Source organism: Elephas maximus, chromosome 10 (assembly GCF_024166365.1).
Source record: "Elephas maximus indicus isolate mEleMax1 chromosome 10, mEleMax1 primary haplotype, whole genome shotgun sequence".
NCBI classification, from domain to species: Eukaryota; Metazoa; Chordata; class Mammalia; order Proboscidea; family Elephantidae; genus Elephas; species Elephas maximus.
The window spans coordinates 77,358,290-77,379,896 of NC_064828.1; the positions used below are offsets into that span (position 1 = coordinate 77,358,290).

The 21,607-nt window shown below is 42.2% G+C and overlaps 1 protein-coding gene across 1 annotated transcript in view; it reads left to right on the forward strand.

Moving 5' to 3' along the window:
- Nucleotides 1–21,607, forward strand: part of FNTB (farnesyltransferase, CAAX box, beta) — a 79,733-nt gene that overhangs the window by 55,872 nt on the left and 2,254 nt on the right. Inside the window, exons 7-11 of the mRNA XM_049898230.1 lie at nucleotides 1,634–1,720; nucleotides 9,138–9,267; nucleotides 12,380–12,512; nucleotides 18,661–18,772; nucleotides 19,886–20,000. Coding sequence (XP_049754187.1) covers nucleotides 1,634–1,720; nucleotides 9,138–9,267; nucleotides 12,380–12,512; nucleotides 18,661–18,772; nucleotides 19,886–20,000 — 577 coding nt within the window. The remainder of the gene's footprint in view (nucleotides 1–1,633; nucleotides 1,721–9,137; nucleotides 9,268–12,379; nucleotides 12,513–18,660; nucleotides 18,773–19,885; nucleotides 20,001–21,607) is intronic.

The following is a 21,607-nucleotide window of genomic DNA, read 5'->3' on the forward strand; positions in this document are numbered from 1 at the left end:
TCTCCTTGAGTCTGCAGTTTATTTTAAGGGCAATGGGAAGCCACTGAGGAGTTTTAAGCAGGGAGTGGCCCGATCAGGTTTGTATTTTATTAGGAGTTCTCCAGTTGCAGTGAATAGATTTTAGTGTTTCAGTGAAAGTACTCTGGTTTCAGGGCTGGAGGGTGGGAGACCGGACAGGAGACTGATCCAGGCAGAAGATAATTAGAACTTGGATTTGGGTGACGGCAGTGAGGATGGAGAGAAATGGACAAATTTAGGAGATCTGGCGACTGGATGGAAGAAGAGAGGAAGAAACTACATGAAAAAGTATTTTGTTCCCTCCTTGTCTCAATGTGAGATCTAGGACTAGTGGCCTCTGGCACCATTTCTTAGTTCTTTCATTTATGAGAGGCAGATGACATTATTGGCTGCCTCCCTACCTCAGAGGATTCGAGAGCAAATACTCTTGGACCTTTGAGAGGCTCAAGACCTGAAGGAAATTAGATCAGACCTTCGAAGTGAGCTTATGGTAAATGGTAACAGTTGGCATTGGCACGTACGACTCTTGCTCCGGATGCCTGCTGGTGTAACTAAACCTCTGCTGTGATTTTGGCCAGCCTATGCAGGGCTGATAAAAATGTTGGTAGGATAATAACGCTTGCAGCTTGTGCAGAGATTTCTTTGGAATGCCTCCATTGAATAAGATGGAAACTAGACCCTTCTTTATTCCTCCCTTTTATGTTTCTTAGGAGCCATTAGAAAAAGGATTTGTGAGCAGAATTAGAACAAACAGTTTTTCTCTTCAACATAAAATGAAGCTAAGATGCTGGATATTTGAAAAGACCGTAGAGGATAAGAAAAGGCAGACTGTAGATGTGTTCCATGACAAGGGGAAAGCCAAAATAAAATGTGTCCTGAGAGGAATTAGGGCTAAGAGGATGGAATGGCAAGAATTATTCCAAATCAAGTTGGATAACATTTAAAGACAAATAAATAGACATGCTCTTTCTTTTTCATCTAAAGGTGTGTGTAGGTGGAGGTGGTGAGATGCTTGAAATCAAAGCTCTTATCTCCGTCTAGAGATTTAAGGAATGTGTCTGAGTGAGCTCATCTATTTCTATCAGTCTTGTTTGGTCCAAGCAGCCATTAGGGTCTGGTGGCTTGCTTTGGCATGTATCTGTTGCAGAAAAAAATACACAGCTAGTACCTTTAATGTGTTCATGCTATAAACAGACCGAAATCCTGGGTCTAACATAGTGTTGACATCTAATGAATGAGCACATCAGAAATACCTGAATGGTACCATGGAATTGTGGGAACCATGGCAGGTCTTTGAAAGAAGAGCTGAATTCCCATTTGACATGAATTGATACGGCTATTATTTCCTCTGATGTAGATGTGACCAAGTGGAGGTAGGGAGAATAGAATGTCATGTTCTTTCACTGAAGCCATGCTGTGAGCAGCTCTGTCCAAACAGAATGTCAAACCTCTCAGTTGGAGACCCAAGAGGACTGACCGTGTGCCAAGAGTGAGGACAGGAGGTGATTACAGCTAATGAGGCAAAGAGAGCAACCCATCCAAGAAGTTCAGTGAGCCTTGTTTAGGTTCTCCCCTAAGGCTTAACACTGTTCCCCTTCTGTTTTTTTCCTGCCAGGAGTGCATACTGTGCGGCCTCAGTAGCCTCGCTGACAAACATCATCACCCCAGACCTCTTTGAGGGCACTGCTGAATGGATAGCAAGGTGAGAGAAGCTGGGCTGTTTCTTGGCCTCCTAGACCTCAAGTGGTTGAGTATTTACTTCTAAAAAATAAAATGAAAAAGCACTGGAAGGGATTGTAAGGTTACAAGAGATATATTATTAGACCTCTAACCTGACACCAAATGCTGTCGTGTCAATTCCGACTCATAGCGATCCTAAAGGACAGAGTAGAACTGCCCCATAGGGTTTCCAAGGAGCACCTGGTATATTTGAACTGCCAGCCTTTTGATTAGCAGCTGTAGCTCTTAACCACAACACCACCAGGGTTTCTATTAGGCTTCTACGATTGTACATTTTAAAAATACTTAAAAATTTTTCTGTTTTCCAAACTTTCTTTATGTTGTATAATTTATTGGTTGGCAAAGATCAAAAATCTTGATAAACAGTCTTGGTGGGCATCTAAATTGATTTAACCAGCTTGGAGAGCAATTTGGCAATATGTCAAAGTTACTCTTGCTTTCGACCCAGTAATTCCACTCCTACAGAAACTCCTATATGGATGTGTGAAGGAAACAAGTATAGAAATCATTTATAATAGCAAGAAACTAGACATAGGTTAAATGTCCATAAGCACTAGATTGGATAAGTACATTGTGGTATAGTCATATTGGAATATAATATAACAGTTAAGATGAATGAAATAGAGCTACCTGTATCAATAGAGATAAATCTCAAAAACATAATGTTGAATTAAAAAAAGGATGTTAAAGAAAACATACAGATCAATATATTTAATTAAAATTTGAAAGCACGTAAAACATGTCTGTGTTGTTTATGGGAAGAATCATACGTAGTAATGTTAGGAACGTATGTAGGAGAATGATAAGCACTAAATTCAGGATGGTGGTTACTTCTGGGGAAGAAACAAAGGAAGTGAGATCGATTGGGGAGGAGTATACAGGAAGCTTCAGTCATCTGTAATAGTTTATTTCTTTTAAAAAAAGAAGACCTGAAGTGTGTATGGCTAAGTCAAAGCTAGGCATTAGGTACGTGTATGTTCTATATATCATTTGTTATACTTTCCTGGATGCTTCAAATATTTAATATTTTAAAAAAGAAAACTGAAGGTATAATAGATATATGTGTACTATTAGTAGAATGTTATCCAAACTGTATTTTTTTTTACATTTTTATTTTTTATCAAAATAGTACTTATTACTATGTAAGTATTGTTTACAGCTGAACCAGATAATATACTATGGTCATACTTATTTTTTTATATAACTTACTTTCCCGGAGTTAATCATTACATCTTAAAAAAAAAAAAAAAAATGCATGTTTCATGAATTCATTCCCAAATTCTCTGCCAGAGCTATAAAGTTACAATATAGTCAGATACTTCAGGTAGTCTATCAGTTCTCTTGTGTCTCTGTGTGTGTGTTTTTCAGTCATCCTTCCTGGAGCCCTCTATCTTCCTGCTTCAGTCTGGACAGATTGCTCTCAGCTTGCTGCACAGCAAGCATCCAGAAGCTTCCTTTCAGCATGTAATTTGCTTCACTCTCCTTTGTTGGAGCTCCTGCCTTCCTTTTTCTTGATTTACTTACTCATTTTAATGAAGCACATACTTCAGTAGATGCCAGAAAGGGCACTTGGTAGATACATTTTTAAGATTGTCCATATGTTTTTATTCTATTTTCACACCCGATTGATAGTTTATTTGGTTTGAGATTTCTAAGTTGGGAATTGTATAAACTTTATTTCTTCAGAATTTTACAAGCACTGCTCCGTTATCTGCCAACCTTCAGTGTCATTGTTAATAAGGCTGTTGATAATAGCCAACATTTATTGAGCACTTGCTATGTCATGCTCATTAGCAAGGTAGCTTTAGCTTAGAGATTGAGAGTATAGGTTTTCAAGTTAGACTGCTTGGGTTTGGTTCTTTTCTATATTTTCTATCATCTTTTTATTCATTATGAGTATATTTTTCTTCACCTCACTGAGATAAGCATGTAATTATAATAGATGGCTTCAAAATCCTTGTTTGATAATCCAGAAACTGAGTATCTTGGAGTTGGCATGTGTTGATTGTCTTTTCCTTTGAGGCTGGGTCACATTTTCCTGACTCTTCATATGTCAAGTAATTTTGGATGGTATCCTGGACATTGTGATGTTATGTTGAATAGACTGGATTTTGTTATATTGCTCTAAAGAGTGCTAATGTTTTATTTTAGCAGGCAATCAACTTGGGTTAAACTCAAACTGCAAATTATCACTCCTGCAGTGAGCAGTGACTCAAATCTCAGGTCAATTTTGCTTTCAGTTTGCCCATTGTATGTGTGATTCTGGGGTTAGTCAGAGATTTGAGCTAAGTTTAAACATAGAATTTGGGGTTTCTTCTCTGGTTTTCTTCTTTCTGGAATTCCTCCTCACTCTCTGGCAACCTGGTTCTTGCCAGAAAGATGGTGAGCTTTCTATTATTGTTTTGGCTGCCCTCTCACTACTCCTGAACTGCTGTTGCCACCACTCTGGTCATCCTTAGGGCAAACCAGGAGGATAAAAACAAGCAAAGGGGAGAGGGGAGTCTAACTCCCTGCTCTTTGCTCCAAGTTTGCAGTCCCCACCAAAACCTGTCTGCTATTTTTCAGTCTGCTGAGCTCTCAGGAAATTTTCTTTTGTATTTTGTCCAGAGTTTATAGCTGTTCTTTGTGGGAGGATTGATTTGTTAGGCACCTACTAGACGTGGAACTCAGCCTGGGTTTGAATCCTAGTTTTGCCACTTATTAGCTGTGTGCCTTGGATAAGTTATTTAACTGTTTAACTTCACTGTGTTTCTTTATATGTCAAATGATGGGATATTGAATTTGATATTAAGCTGAGACACAAAGAAATTCAGTGGACCAGAGCTGTTATGATAGCCTCTGTGCTATACTGCTTGCCAGTGCTATTGTGAGTCCCAATCTTTTATGTTTTTGTTTTGATTTTCTTTTTCTTTGTTACCACCCACTCCACTCCCCTCCGTAGAAGCTTTTGGAATATCTCTTCTTGCCATTGGGAAACTTCATGCTGATGGAGTTTGATGTGGATCTTTTTTCATTCATTGTGCAGGGCACTCAGAAGGCCCCTTTGATCAGGAAGCCCATGTACTTAATAATTTCTTTCACTCTTCTAATTTCTTAAATCTTTTTTTTTTTTTTGCCTATTTTCCATTCTTTAATCTTTCTTGTACTTTCTGAGAGATTCCCTTACCTTTTATTTTCCAATTCTTTTATTCAGTTTTTATTTCTGCAATTCTGTTTTTAATTTTCCAGAGCTTATTCTTAGTCCCTGAATGCTGCTTTTTTTATATAGTCTCCTGTTCTCACTTCAGGGATGATTTATCCTTGCAATATTTTTTTTTATTGTACTTTAAGTGAAAGTTTACAAATCAAGTCAGTCTCTCATACAAAAATTTATATACTCCTTGCTATATACTCCTAATTGCTTTCCCCCTAATGAGACAGTCTGCTTCTTTCCTCCACTCTCTCTTTTTGTGTCCATTTGGCCAGCTTCTGACCCCTTCTGCCCTCTCATCTCCCCTCCAGACAGGAGATGCCAACGTAGTCTCATGTGTCTACTTGATCCGAGAAACTCATTCTTTACCAGTATCATTTTCTATCCCATTGTCCAGTCCAATCCCTGTCTGAAGAGTTGGCTTTGGGGATGGTTCCTGTCTTGGGCTAACAGAAGGTCTGGGGACCGTGACCACCGGGGTCCTTCTAGTCTCAGACTGTTAACTCTGGTCTTTTTATGTGAATTTGGGGTCTGCATCCCACTGCTTTCCTGCTCCCTCAGGGTTTCTCTGTTGTGTTTCCTGTCAGGGCAGTCCTTGGTTGTAGCCAGGCACCATCTAGTTCTTCTGGTCTCAGGCGGGTGTAGTTTCTGGTTTATGTGGCCCTTTCTGTCTCTTGGGCTCATGATTACCTTGTATCTTTGGTGTTCTTCATTCTCCTTTGCTCCAGATGAGTTGAGACCAATTGATATAGCTTAGATGGTCACTTCCTTGCAATATTTTTATTTCACGTAATATTTAAAGATATATAATTTTAAAAAGTTTTTTTTCTGCTTCCTGCATTATTTCCTCCTATTTCTTTTTGTTTGCTTTGATTTCTGTCTTTCTCTCCTTCATCTTTGCTCCGATGTCTGTTGTTCAAAGCCTGGCTGTTCATATTTAAGAGTAAAGTACTAAAGCTGACAGGGAGCTATGTGTGCAATGGTGGGCTAGGATCCAGCCATCTCATTGGAGAATACTCATATATGTAGGGCTTTTTCTTCAGCTTACCAGTTTTCCAGATTCCTACCTTGTGAAATAATAGTGGGGAAAGGAATCGGGAGTGTTTGCTTTCAGAGCATAGACTCTCACTTTTAAGCTTTCTGTTTGGTATGGTGCCTTGCCCCTGCTCTCAGCTGTGCTTGATATCCTCTAATTCAAGTACTCTTGATTAAGCCCTCCAAATCTCTTATCTTCTGCTAGGTTTGAGGTGGGTACCTAGAGGTCTAACTGATTCTTACATGAATTTGCGACTAATCATCTTTTTTATTTTTAGCTTTTTGGAATTTTTTTTTTCCTTGTGTTTTTGGTGAAAGTTTACACAGCAAATTTGGTTCTCATTTAATAATTTCTGTACATATCGTTCAGTTACGTTTTTCACAGTATATTAGCATTCTCATTATTTCCATTCTGGTTGTTCTGTTTCTTTTTGTCTAGCTTCCCTGTGCCCATTACCTTCTCATCTTTGGTCTAGGGAAAATGTTTACTGTTTGGTTTCATTTAGATGATTATTTAGAGGAGCACAGTATTCATGGGTGATATCATTTATTTTATGGGCCAGCCTGTCATTGCAGCCAATCTTCTTGGTTCAGACTCATCCGTCTTAGTTATCTAGTGCTGCTATAATAGAAATACCACAAGTGGATGGTTTTAACAAAGAGAAATTTATTCTCTCACAGTCTAGTAGGCTAGAAGTCCAGATTCAGGGCACCAGCTCCAGGCAAAGGCTTTCTCTGTCTGTCAGGTCTGGAGGAAGACCCTTGTCATCAATCTTCCTCTGGTCTCAGAGCTTCTCCATGCAGGAGCCCCAGGTCCAAAGTACAAGCTCGGCCTTCTTGGTGGTATGAGGTCCTCAACTCTCTGCTCCCTTCCCTTTCATCTCTTGTAAGATAAAAGGTGATGCAGGCCATGCCCCAGGGAAGCTCCCTTTACATTGGAACAGGGATGTGACCTGAGCAAGGGTGTTATATCCCACCCTAAAATACTTTTTAACATAATCTAATCTTGCCTCATTAACCACAGGCAGAGATTAGGATTTACAACACATAGGAAAATTATATTAATCACAGAATGGAGGACAACCACACAATACTGGGAATCATGGCCTAACCAAATTGACACATATTTTTTGGGGACACAATTCAATCCATGACACCATCCCACTTTTAGAACTATCTTATATTTCTAATCCTTGAACCTTTCTTTGGAGGAGGCCCCTTGCTTTTTGTTGCCTGCTTTTCCCCAGCTCCTCACCTTTTCTCCCTGGTTGGTTTAGGTTCCTTCCTTTTGCTAAGTTGGTTACTTCTAGCCCTCTCCTTTTCTGGGTTCCAAATTTTTATTATCTCTTGTCTGTGTTCATGTCCTCTCGTACTCTCTTTACCCTTGTAGGTGGTTTTTTTTTTTTTTTCTTTTAATTCCTTCACTTTTTTACTTGTGTTCAATCAATTATGTTTAGCTAGAAGATACTCCCAAAGAATTTTACTAAATGAAAAAAGCAAAGTGCAGAAGAACATGTATCATATGCTCCCATGTATGTAAAAACAAAGAGAGGGAAAGTGGAACATAGCTGTGTATATCTGTGTGTGTGGTGTGTGTGTATGTGTGTGTGTGTGTGTAGAAAGCGACTATGAGGCGGCAGGAGACTTACATTGCATTCTATATTCTTTTGTACTGTTTGAATTTTTTTAAATGGGTTTTTTACCTTTTCAATTAAAAAAAAGACCAGTTGATAAAAATTTAGAGATCCCTTGCATATCCTTCACTCATCTTTCAAACTTGAGCTTTTCCTATAATCCAAGGAGCCAAATGCCATAATCTTGCACTGGAAAGGGAACTTTGAAGGTGTGTGTCTGGGCGGGGGAAGAGGAGATTCCGAGGAACCTGTACAGAGAAGGTTAGCTTGTTTTTGACCCTGTACTCTATACTGGTGATCTCTCTGGGCTGGGACGCCTCCAAAATAGACCTGTGAGTTCCCCAGGTGCCAGGTCTCTTGGAAGAGGTGCCGTGAGACAGCAAGATATTACTTCTCCCTTTCTCTCCCACCTGAAGTTTTAGCAGCTCTTGGATTAAATGCTGGTTTTCCTGTCCACCTGTCTCACTGCTGGGATGGTGAGGCGGTCGCACTTGTAGGGAGTGTGACTCCATGCTTAGAGATCCTTGCAGGGAAAGTTCTACATTGTTATACTTTATTACTTCACAGATAAAACATGATTATTACAGACAAGCAAAAAGAACAAAATCTAAATCACTTGGAACCCCACCACCAAGAGATAACCACTGTTTTTATTATTAATCGTTCCAGAATTCTGAACATGAAATCATAGAGTATATTACCATTTTATAACTTCTTTCATATGTTTGAAACATTTCCTCCAATGATGTTTTAGAAGTCACTATACTTCTCTAGTATTCCTTTAAATGACCATAGTTTATATAACCAGTCTCCTATTGTTGAGCTTCTAACTTGTTTCTAATATTCCACTGTTATAATTGGGCATACAGTAAACATTCTTATAGTCTGATCTTTGGGCACATTCTTATTAATTTTGTAGGATTAATTCCTAGAAATAGTATATTATTGGGTCAAAGATTATTCATATTTTTATGACTAGAAAATATAGTCTTAATATATAGCCTAACCCAAATAATTACAGTAACAGTATTATATGAATAATCAGAATATATAGGATATTTTAGTTTTTAAAATTGAGGGTTTATTTTTGATATTTGAATAGCTATAAAGATACATATGTTCATTATAGAACTTTTTGAAAAGAAAGAAACATAAAAAGGAAAAATATCACGAATAGACCTACATGCAAAGATAACCAGAATTAGCGATTATTTTTCAATGTATGTTTTTTAACTTGATGGTTTTCATACCATATGTATAATTTTATAACCTTTTTCCAAAGAGTAATGATTTGAGGAGCTATGTTTCTTACATAGAGTTTCTAAGTTTCTATTTTTTGCGGGGAAAGACAACTCTGAAAGTTAGCATCTTCCCTTTCAGAGTATGGCTGCTTATGCTCCCATCTGAGTGAACTCAGTCTTTGGTACCAAGGATGGTCCTGACTTGTGTGCATCCATTCAGCCCGACTGCAAGTTAGTTGAGACTGACTGCTCAATCTGCTTTTTTCATCCTTTTCCTAGGTGTCAGAATTGGGAAGGTGGAATTGGCGGGGTGCCAGGGATGGAAGCCCATGGTGGCTACACTTTCTGTGGCCTGGCTGCACTGGTAATTCTCAAGAAGGAATGTTACTTAAACCTGAAGAGCTTATTAGTAAGTGTCTCTTGGGCCCCCACTCACTGTTGGTGACTCAGTGCACTGAGACCTGTGGGCTTTGGGGAGAGTTTGGCTATGGGAAGGACTAGCTGACTTCTTGCCTTGAGCTTAACAAACTACAAGTCCTGGAATGAAGCTTTAGATATAGTTTTTGGAGCACTCAGCACCGTTCTGAGAAAGTGGAGTTGGGCAAATGTCTTATCTCCAGCCTTGACTCCCTTCTTTCTGCCTTTTTTTCTTCCTGCTCAGAACTCTCTAGTAGTGTGTTAAGCCAGCTCCAGAGTCTTCTTGAGTAACTCAGATATCTGTCATGAGTACTCCTCTAAGTTCCTGGAGCAGTACTCCAAGAAGAATGTTATCCTCAGTCTGTCTTATAGAACTAGAAGTTAACATGTGTCTCAGGAAGAATCTCCTGGAAAAAAAGGTTATGAGAAGAGCTTGAACCTTTTTGAAGCCAAGCTTTTATTATCTACTGTACTATGTGAATATTTGAGCTCTCTAGGCAGAGCCAGGTAATTATGGGAGAAGGTGGCCCATGCCATTTATATCTGGACTGTAAGCTCTGGCAGTATTCAGAATAAACTCAGAAAGTAGTCAGGTTCATGGAGTCACTAGAGTATAGTTAAATTCTCCTTGGTGGCCTAGTGCACAAACATACAGGCACCCCACAGCCACCCAAGAGAAGGTATTCCCCCTTGTGTTTTCTGGGGAGTAGGCCCACTCCAACCATGACCTCAAAGCAGGTCAGCTAGACTGTGCTGCATCTGACATTCAGCTCCTTCTTGAGTTTAGATGTCAGGGTCCCATCGTGGAAGCCACTGTGAGCTTCCAAGAGAGTTTAAAACCAGAGTATGCGTCCTTATCCTCAGGAGCCTACCGCAGCTTGCCCTTCTCCCTTGAGGGTTCATGCTCACATGGCTAACTTTGTGGACTGGACTGAGAGTTATCAGACCTCTTAAAATGTGATCTTCTGACAAGGATGAAACATTAATAAACAAAACAAAACCCATTGCTGTCTAGTTGATTCCGACTCATAGTGACCCTAAAGGACAGAGTAGAACTGCCCCATACGTTTCCAAGGGGTGCCTGGTGGATTCTAGCTGTAGACCTTTTGGTTAGCAGCTGTAGCTCTTAACCACTACGCCACCAGGGTTTCTGAAACATTAATAAGAAATATATTATCCTTGCATCATTTCTTAGCCTTATGAGTTTCAAAGAAAGTAGTGGTGGCTCAGGGGTGGAATTTTTGCCTTCCATGTGAAAGACCTGGGTTTGATCCCTGGCCAACACACCTCATGTGCAGCTATTACCTGTCTGTTGGTGGAGGCTTGTGCGTTGCTATGATGCAGAACAAGGTTTCAGTGCAGCTTCCAGACTAGGAAGAAAAGCCCGGCTATCTATTTTCAAAAGTGAGCCTGTGAATCCTAATGGTTCTATCCCATTGTGCGTAGGGTTGCCATGAGTTGCAGCTGATTGGACGGCAGTTAACAAGTTCTAATGGCAACATTCTAGATTTGAACCTTGCCTCTGCCTCTTCCTAGCTGTGTGACCTTGGGCAAACTGTCTAATTTTTTAGTTTCAATTATTTCTCTTCTGTAAAGTAAGGGTAACAATTCCTTTTTCTTTGAAGATTAAATGAGAGAACATATAAAAACAGCCTGGTACATAGTAGGTACTCAATAAATGTCAGTGTTCCTCTCACCCAAACTGCTCCTCCCTTCACTGGGACCCTTTTCTGAGGGTTTTTATGAATTCAGGTAGTTAAGGGGTATATAATAAGCCCCTGGGATCATGGACTAGAAGAAATACAATTAGTCTGGCTTAGAAACAGTTAAGCTGTGGGGTAAGTATGGATACTCCACCCCACCCCATAGGACCTATATTCTCTTTTCTAGAGAAATGCTTAGCCCACTTCAATTGACTGTGTCATCCCTAAGTGCTAGTTCATTTAAGACAGCCTGGGGCTGTATTAGTGCCTGAACCGGCACTGCATGCTTTTTTCTTTTAAGAGTTTGGGATTGCGACTATGGGTGGGTTTTGCCTGGAGAAGGGATATAATCTAAAGTCTACAACTGTTAATTTAAGGGAGGGCTGGAGCTCCCGGACATAAAGGTCTCTAGTGGCTACTTCGGGCAACTTGATCCAGGAAGCATCTAAGTGCAGGGGAAATACCCCTTCTGTAGTCTTTCAGTTCAAGAAGGCAGTTCTGCAAGTCAGCAGCTGGTGGTTGGAACTGCCTGGAGGACACGTGAGGGAAATGGAAACCTCAATATCTGCTCAGCCAGTTGGTTCTGCTCCTTCCTACAGGCCAAACCCATGACTATCTCTGTCTCAGTAGTATAGCGTGTTTAGAACATGTGGAGATAAGCGAAGGATGGTAGTATCATGTGTGACCACCAGGGTGACATCAAGAGCCATTGTGTAGCTTCAGAGATTTTCTTATATGAGCCAACCAGCTTCCCCTGGAGAAGCAGAGCAGCAAGGTGGGGCAGAGCCATCATTTGGTTATCAGGACTGATGGCTTCTGTACCCAGGTCTGCTAGGGGCTTGGGAAGAGACTTTGGGTGCCAGATAAAAATACAGGAACAGTTTGAGATCATCTGATGAGATGTAGCACAAGATTCCATTTCTCTCCTTTTAATAAAATTCCCTGAGCAGAGAAAGTGATTAGAAATCGTCATTGGTGGTTTGCCTTTAAATTTACTGGTTCAGCCTTGTTGCTTATTACGAGGTTTTTGCAGGTCTCCTTACAAGCTAACTTGGCCTCTCTATTCTCTGGGAACCAGCACAGATCTGGAACCAGGAAAAAGGTAGTTAGTTGTCTATTAGGTACTGACCCTGTCCCCGGCAGGGACGAGAGTGCAGTCATTTTTTAATTGCCAGGAAGATCTGGAGAGAGCTGGAACGGGAGAGCTGAGCTGAGATCAGTGTGGTTGCCTGAGAGGGGTCAGCTTAAATGTTCCACGCTATCTTTTGTGGCAGTGAGAGAAAGGAAGGTAAGACAGTTGAAGTACCAAAACTCAAGTGCCAGGCCTCTGGAGACTTGTCTTTCTGGATTTGTATCTCAGTCAGCCCACAACCACGTCTTCTATCTGTGTCTCACTCTCAGCAATGGGTGACGAGTCGGCAGATGCGATTTGAAGGTGGATTTCAGGGCCGCTGCAACAAGCTGGTGGATGGCTGCTACTCCTTCTGGCAGGCTGGGCTTCTACCCCTGCTTCATCGAGCCCTGCATGCCCAAGGTGAGTCCAGGGGCCTGTCAGCAGGGGTTAGATTTCTTCCCTGGGTGGTGGTGTCAGGTGCCCTCGAGTTGGTTCCTACTCATAGTGACCCTACAGAACAGAGTAGAACTGCCCTATAGTGTTTGCAAGGAGCAGCTGGTGGATTTGAACTGCTGACCTTTTTGGTTAGTGGCCAAGTTTTTAACTACTACAGCACCAGGACTCCAAATCAGGAAGCCAGAGTGATTTTTTAGTGTTTGATACAAGGTCTGTCTGTCCTGAACCTGCCTGGAACCTCCTGCCGTAGGGCATGCGTATGCAGAATAGGATTTTGTCCCACTGGTTTAAGGGTCATTGTTGTTTCAAACTAGCTGTGGAAGCCAGAAATTGTTTTTAGCTGGACACGGGGACCGCATGCCCAACAGAACTAAATGCTGCCCAGTCCTGTGCCATGATTGTTTACAGATGGAACTGTTGTGATCCATCAGGTTTTCATTGGCTGATTTTCAGAAGTAGATCTCCAGGCCTTTTTCCGTCTCAGTCTACCTCTTCAGTTTCATAGAATACGCAAACCTCCACTGATAGATGGGTGGTGGCTGTGCTTGACGTACATTGTCTGGGAATCCAAGCCAGGTCTTCCACAGGGGAGGTGAGAATGCTATCACTGAACCACCACTGCCCCTGTGGTAAGAATGAGCTCCTTTTAAACTGGTATGGGGCTGTTGCTGCCTCTGCGTTATCTGGAGGGGCCAGCCCACTCCTGTCCTGGGCCCCATGGTGCCTGCCACCTCAGCTGGATGTGAACCACTTCCCAACCCAAAGCTCCTTATTTGTCATGTCAGAACTGAAAACCCACCCTCTGCACATGGTCACACAATGACAGGATAGGCACTTGCATCAAGGGGCAGGGAACCAGGACCCACTGAGAAAAGACTAAGCATGCATGGCTGGCTGTGTCGTTGTTGCCAGCAGAAATGTTTTATTTTAAATTCACTGAACAGTGTGAAGTACAAGTTTGTTCTACTCTTGCTGTTGGAGTGGAGAAACTCATGTTCTTTTCTGTGGAGTCTCAATTGGAGATACAGAACCATCTCCAATATAGTAGTCATATAGAGCAAGCAAAAATTCTGGGAACACTCCCTTATTATCTCTTGAAATCTCAGGCTGCCTGCCAACTCTTGAATCATCTTACTCATTTATTTTGTGTGAGAACAGGGTGTCTCCGAGTAAGCCAGTGGGAGAGGGGAATTCATGGCTGCCCTGCTGGTGGGGGACCTGTTTGTGGAGGGAGACCCTTGGCCCAGAGGGAAGCTTTTCACTGGACATAGTAGTTGCGTAATTAATTGTTTGAATGTAGAAGATCATACTCTTTTTCACTCCCCCTTCCTGCTTTTCTTCTTGTTTGGCTTCTCTTTCTGAACCTGTTTCTTTAGTTTCTTAATTGCATTTGGGTTCTTAAGTTGTGGCCACTTTTGATGGTGAATTGAAATAAACAGACTTCCTTTTCTCAGCTGCTGGGTCTGTCCTGAAATTTCTCCCACCCGGTCACTCCAAGCCCAGGCTCTGGGACACTGGGCTTTGGTCTCAGGGTTCCCCCAGCTTGGGAGCCTGCCCAGTTTCTGGCTTGACCGCTAGTAGGAAAGTCAGCAATTCCCTGAGAGTACAATGTTTCCAAAAACAGAAATAACGTGCAGTTTTGGTGATCTTTTTATTTGGAACTGGTGAGGTTGAGCACCTGGTAAAACTGTCAGCCTTTTCCGTACCTGTCCCTGGCCGGGATAAGTGCAGCCATTCTGCAGCTGGCAGGAAAATCTGGAGAGTGCTTTAACAGGAGAGCTACCTGCCAGCACCTGCAGGGGGCGCTGCTGTTGACGTTTTGCTTATTGCAGCACCAGCTCTGGAGGACTAGTCCGGTTCAAAGCTTTCCTGTGGAAAAGGTTGCCTGTGATTCTTGGGCCTCTAGCTTTCTCCACTGCCTGGGAGAAGGCCCATGTTGGGCCTGAAGGGAAGCTTACTTCCGTCTTGGAATTAGTAGACTTGAAACAGACAGTGGTCTGGATCAAAGGGAAGTATTTTGAGCAGTAGGCAAAATACTGACCTTGGGAGTCAAAAGGAGTTATAAAGTAGAAAGACATTCATAATACGTTGTGATCAGAGTTAGGTTTCTGATCAGTACGCCTGCAGTCCCGTTTCTAGTGAAGAGTCGACACCAAAATATTAATAGAGGGTATCTGGTTGTCATTTTCCTTCTTTTTTTTTTTTTCTTGTATCTTTGATTTTTCTACAGCTAATATGCTTTTCTTGGGTAAAGAAAAACAAAGTTATTTTTTAAAAGAAGGGAAATTTTATAAATGAAGACAAGTAGCAAATGGGAAAATATTTGTGACATATGATGCAGGGCTAATTTCTTTAATTTAAAAAAATTCATACACATCAATTAAAGGATGAACCACCAATGGAGAAACAGGCAAAGAATCTGGACAGATCCCATAAAAGGAAGTGCTACTATTATGGTTACTTCTATTTTTAGTACTGCGTCTGCTACAGCTGCTGCTCTTACTGGCCACTGAGACTTAGTGAGGACTCACCGTGTCCCAGAGACCGTGCTGAGCATTTCATGTGTATTTTCCTGTTTTGAGCCTCAGAACAATCCTCTGAAATAACTACGATTGCTATCCCCATTTTATAGATGAGGACACAAAGTACAGAGAGGTTAAGTGAGTAGCTTCGTAACACACCTGGTCGCCACCTACAACCATTAGTAGGTCCTTGTGCAGACTGGCTCGCATCAGAGCCATGCTTGTAACCACTGCAGATGCCCATTAATTGAACAAAAAGATGTTCAGCTCGCTTGCAGTTAGAGAAATGCAGGTTAGAACAGTAGGGCACTATTTATTTCTATTATCAGATTGGCAGAGATTTAAAAACCTAATAGCAGCCTGTGTTGGGGAGTGTGTGGGAAACCAGGCACTTCCGCACCGCTAGTGAGGGTGTAAAATTGGTGCATCACTTTCTGGAGGGCAATTTGGAGACATCAGTTTAAATTATAAGGGCACATACCCTTTAAACCCAGCAAGTGCACTGTTGGGAGTTTATTTGCAGAGAGATTAACAACGGATGTATATTGAAGTCAGATTTTAATAGCAAACAACCCAAATGCCCATCAGAAAGTTAAATAAATTATGATCTGGCCATACAAGAGCAGATCTCTGTGGGCTGACATGGAACACTCTCCAGGATCCAACACTAAGCGCGAAAGGCGAGGCCTAAAGCAGTGCGGAGGACGGCCGTGTGCATCTGTGTGCATCCAGACTGCAGACACAAAACTTTCCCTGGAAGCATACACAGATCAGACTCCTTTCTTTAACAGTGGGAACCTTTGGGAGAGGAAGGAGGCTTACTTTTTATTTTATATCCTTCTGTACTTTTTTTTTTAACCGTATGCATTATTACTTTTATCTTAGTAAATGAACAAATACATTTTTAAAAGGCAATGATTGTATTGCTAACTAAAAAAAAAAAAGATTGACACAGTGCAGCCAAGAATCCAGGGCATCCCCTGACTTGGCAAGTGACTGTCAGTAGCTCCACAACAGTGCTGTCTTGCATGTGGAGAAGACAGTATTTGAGAAGAATGAATTAATATTTCAGAAATATCACAGGCTGACTAATCAGTGCATTATTTCATTTTTGTGGAACACTAAGAAGGCAGCAGGCCTGTGGGATTCTGGTTCCACTGTCACTTACTAGTGTCTTGTGTGTTCTGTGAGGCATACCCTATGCCTGTACTTCTCCACCTGTGAAATTGAGCTACCCCTGTCAGTTGTTTGGAAAGACTTGATTTCTTAGATGAAAGGTACCTTTGAAATGCAGTGTGACATTGTTTTTACCCCATTGAGTCAATTCCGACTCATAGTGACCCTATAGGACAGAGTAGAACTGCCCCATAGGGTTTCTAAGGAGTGGATGGTGGATTTGAACTGTCAACACTTTAACCACTGCGCCACCAGGGCTCAGACATTAGAATGGGGATCTATAGTTTAAGGGGGGGGGGGGTGGAGCCGTGGTGGTGCAGTGGTTAAAGTGCTCTGTTGCTAACTGAAAGTTTAGTGGTTTGAACCCATCAGCTGCTACACAGGAGAAAGATGGGACAGTCTGCTTCTGTAAAGATTTACAGCCTTGGAAACCCTGTGGGGCAGTTCTACCCTGTCCCTATAGGTCCACTCTGAGTCAGAATTGACTTGATGGCAATGGGTTGGGTTTGGGTTTGGGTGTGTGTAAGAGATTTAAAAGGCTGATTCTAGTGCACAGTTATCCCCTATAATCATATCTCCCTTCAACCTACTATGATTATGAGTGCTGGTGTGCTAATTCAGGATCTCTGCAGGTTCCTTGTAGAGTTCTTGAACTTCCAAACTCCAGTAATGTAGGAGGTGACCGAAACACTCTGTAATCTTTTTAGTAATAAAAACAGCATTTTCTTTTCAGATTCTCATTTTGGCCATAGGTTATCACTGATGTCATAACAGTAGCCTTTTGTTTGTTGTGGAGTATAAATGAAAAGTATATGTGGTACAGTTGTTTAATGCAGATCTCCTGAAGTTTAATAAATATGATTTTTAATAACAGCTTCATTAAGAGATAATTCACATACCATATAGTTCATCCATTTCAAGGGTACAATTCTGTGGATTTTTTTTTGTACATTCACAGAATTTTGCAACCGTCACCATAATCAATTTTGGAAGATTTTCTTCACCCCAAAAGGAAACCCCGTATCTATTAAATACGCTTTCTAAAAGAAGTCACAAAGGAAAAATCAACAGTTTGCAGCATAAATTTAAAACTTCATGCATTAAAAAAAGGTCAAAAAACCAGGGGAAAATATGTGCAGCAGATGTCACAGATAAAGGGTAAATATAAAAAAGCCAGATTAATAAACTTGACTAATGGCTCTCAGAAGGCAATGGACAGATAGATGGCATCTCAAAAAAAAAAAAAAAAATGCAACTAGTAAAGTTTTGGAAAAATTTCACTCTAGTAATCAGAGACATGCAAATCAAAATAAATGATCAGGTACTGTTTTTAGCGTTTCGATTACTGAGAATTTTTTTAGTGGCTAATGCTGATAATACAGTAACATTTTAAATGCTACTGGAGGCTGTATAAATTTTTAAAGCTATTCTGGAAAGTAGTTTGTCAGCATCTTCTAAAAGCTTTCAAAATGTTTATTCCCTTCAACTGATTAATTCCACTCCCGTGAATCTGTTTGAAGAAAATAATCCTAAATGGAGAATATTCACAAAGATGTTCATTGCATCATTATAATTGCAAGGAACTGGAAACAACCTTGAAAATAAGTAAAAGGAGATGGAGTGAAGCCCCATGGTAAATGTATGTAGAGAGCGAGCGAGCCCTGGTGTCTCAGTGGTTAATAAGCATTTGGCTGCTAACCAGAAGGTCAGCAGTTTGAATCCACCAGCTGCTCCTTGGAAATCAACAATCGTGAAGAAGGCGCAGGACCAGGCAACATTTCATCCTGTTATACCCCAGGCTGCCATGTGTCAGAGCGGCCTCTACCACAGCTGCCAACAACAGCACCATCATATTATATGATGCAGGAGGGCACTTACCAGGAATGCCTCTTAGTAAAACTTTTTGAGCCAAGAGAAAAGTTGGAAAATTCCCTTTGAAGAGAGTCTAAATTCAGGCTTAGGCAATTAGGAGAAGGAATAAGACTTTATTGCCCCTGTTAAGTGTTCCCATAGCTGATTAGAGTCTGGCTAGCAAGTTTCAGAGATTCGCTAAAGGAAATGCCTTAAGAAGCGTCATGAGCCGAGGTCAGGAGCAGTAACACAAGCCAGTCTGGAAAGCTAAGCCAAGCGGCTAGTTCACTGCCTGCCGGAGATGTGGTCTGGGGTGGTCTTCCAAGTTAGTGGGGTACACTTCAAGGAACGTGAAAGCACCGCTTTGAGCTGCTGCGCTTTGATTCATGTCACGGTTCAGAAGGGACATGTGATGTTATATTCATGTCTTGAGTATAATTTTCAAGAATAGAGACCTTGACTGGTTCCATCAGGTAGTTAAATACGAGTAAGTCATGGGTACTTTGCTGGACTTGCCTTTGCTTCCTTCCCCCAGGCCCTCACTGTCCTTTGCCTCCTCACAGGTGATCCCGCCCTCAGTATGAGCCACTGGATGTTTCATCAGCAGGCCCTGCAGGAGTACATTCTGATGTGCTGCCAGTGCCCCGCTGGGGGGCTTCTGGATAAACCTGGCAAGTGAGTGCCTTTTCTCTGGGGAGGGAGGGAGAGCTGGGAAGGGGAGAGAGGAGCATGCCCCTCGGTGGAAGCACCTACCAAAGCCTTTACAGGAAAAGCCTAGGCGCCCCTTTCCATCTTTGCTGGCCCTTCCAGCTGCCTAGTGCTAGTGTTGCATGGGAAAAAGTACCCCAACTGGGTGTGTCCCCCATCTCCAGTTGCCCCCCTACCCCCGCCACCTACACCCTCTCCCTCCAGATATATAAACAGCAAATTTCTGGGTTGTTAGCTTTTCTTTTTTTTAACCAAACTGATTTAAATAGAACACGATACAGGATTTTTAAAACCCCCGAGTGTCGTAAACAGAGATTGTAATCACAACAGCTATTACAGAGTGGATTAAATGACAAAATCTGAGGTGCTGTATGTGCCATAATTTAAAAAGAAAGGGGAAATCATAATCCCTGCCCTCCTCTGCTGCCCCCCTGTTCCCCCAACATCCTCCCTGAGCATCCAGGGGAAGGTCCCGCTGAAGGTCAGTCCCCAGCAATTTATAGGAAGAATCTGGTCCATTTCTAGACATTTTGTTGTTTTTTTCTAGACAAATATATTAATTTAGCACTGGCACCAGAGAGCTGTGCCTTCCAGCCCTTTCCAAAAGACAGCTGGAGAGACCAACTCTAAAATTACAGTTCACATTTCTGGGCAGGACTGAAGGATGGGTTAAAAAAAAAACTGCTGGGAAAACCCATTCCCTCTAGCCGTGTGGGGGGCATTGGTGGGATGTGTGAGCATCACAGCCCCTGAATGTGTGTGGCCACCATTGGTGCCAACCAGTTCATTCCAGTTTGAACCCCTGCTGGGAATTTGCATTTCCACCCCAGATATACTGAATCGGAATCTACATTTTAAACAAGATCCGCAGGTGATTCTTACGTATAATACATTTTGAGAACCACTGCTCTGCTAGTGGTTCTCAGAGTTGGTCCCAAACCAGCGGCATTAGCGTCGCCCGGGAACTTGTTAGAGGGGCTGGAACCTGGACAAACCCCGTGGAAGCCCTGTTTTGATAACACTTGCTCCAGAGACTTGGGAGCAGAGGAGCACCTGTTCAGAGCCTCCCTGTCCTTGCAGGTCACGTGACTTCTACCACACCTGCTACTGCTTGAGCGGTTTGTCCATAGCCCAGCACTTTGGCAGCGGAGCCATGCTGCATGATGTGGTGCTGGGGGTGCCTGAGAACGCTCTGGTAAGGTGGGGTGGGCGGCTCAACACCTCTCCTTCACAGGGCCTCAGGACGGGGGACTTGCCAAGGAGGCAGCACAGCGCCGTTGGTGTGTGGAACTAGCTCTCTGTGTCCTGTGTAGACAGGCTGGTCAGCTCACAGTCCTACCCTCCTCCCACTTTGCAGCCCACTCATGAGGATGAGGACTTTCTCCCCATTTTGTGACTGTGGAGGGAACACCCTTCTAGGCCAACTCAGTTCCGGCCGGTGGACTAATCCATGAGAGAGGTTTTGTGCCTTTATTCTAGGGCCTCCAACCTACTACCACTTACGAGGGTCCCCTCTCTGAGGAAGCCACAGGCGATTATTACTCAGGCAGTGAGTCCCTGCAGGCCTGTAGCAGCCACACTGCACTGCATGGCTGACCTCACCTCTCCGTGAGCTGTCTGCCTAGTGCCATATCTTAGAGAAGCTGCACCAGACACCTTCTGTAGCTGGGATCGTCCCTAGTGTGCTGCCGTCGGGCCTCTTTTGTCCCCTTACAGCACTCATCGCAGCTTGGAAGTGTTCGTTCAGCTTGTTTGTTGTCTGCCTCCCTCAGAAATGTCGGCTCCCTGAGGGCAGCATGTTCATGCTGCATGGGTTCTAGAATAGCCTGGTGGTAGGAGACGCTCCAGGATGTCCTCTGGGTCTGTGATGTGAGCCCGGTTAAGAATGTCCAGAGTGATCAAATGATGGGGCCTCTGCCATTTGTCATGTTGTGTGTAATTTTAGGATAATACAGCCTCATAAAATTAGATGGGTAGCTTCCCCCCCCCGCCTTTTTTAAGTCTGAAAAAGTTTATATAGGTTAAAGATTGATTTTTGTAGGTTTGATAACACTTGCCTGAACAAAACATCAAGGCCTAGTATCTTTTCTGTGGAGCTGAAGCAGTGATGACAGAATAATCAATTATTGATTTAATTTATTCATATAAAAAAATAGGTTTTAAAAAATTCCTTCTTGAGTCAATATTGACCATTTATATTGTTCTATAAAATGACTCAGTTTATTGAATTTTCATTATGTTTTGCCATGAATTTGCTCATAGTGTTCTCTTATAATTTTATGAATCTCTCCTGTGATTATGTCCTCTTCATTCTCTCAGAGGGGGAGAGTCCTGAATCCTGGCCTAGGGTTATGCCCTGTCGCAGACCTAAAGTTTCCTTTGGGTTTTTTGTGACGAAGTACGGTAAAATAAAAGAGTTTAAACATGGCCTGACACCCTTACTGCACAGTAGGGTTACGGTTCATTTTCTTGATTACAAATGTAAATACATGCTCATTGTCTTAATAACTGGAATACACGCACACACGTATAAATAAGAAAACTGAGAACAATCACACATCACTGTTACTATTTTGGTGGATGTCTGTTCATATACATCACATATACTGTATGAACGATAGTCTCCATAAAGCTAAGTTCCAAAATGGGAAGATAACTCATATCCTCACTTTTCCACTTGATCATTCTGATACCAGCCACCCATATGGCACTTTCTCTCCCTGACCCTAACCACCCAGAGTTGGGTCTCCACAAGTTAGGACTCTGTCCTTCCAGCCCCTGCCAAATAGGCAAACACTAGCC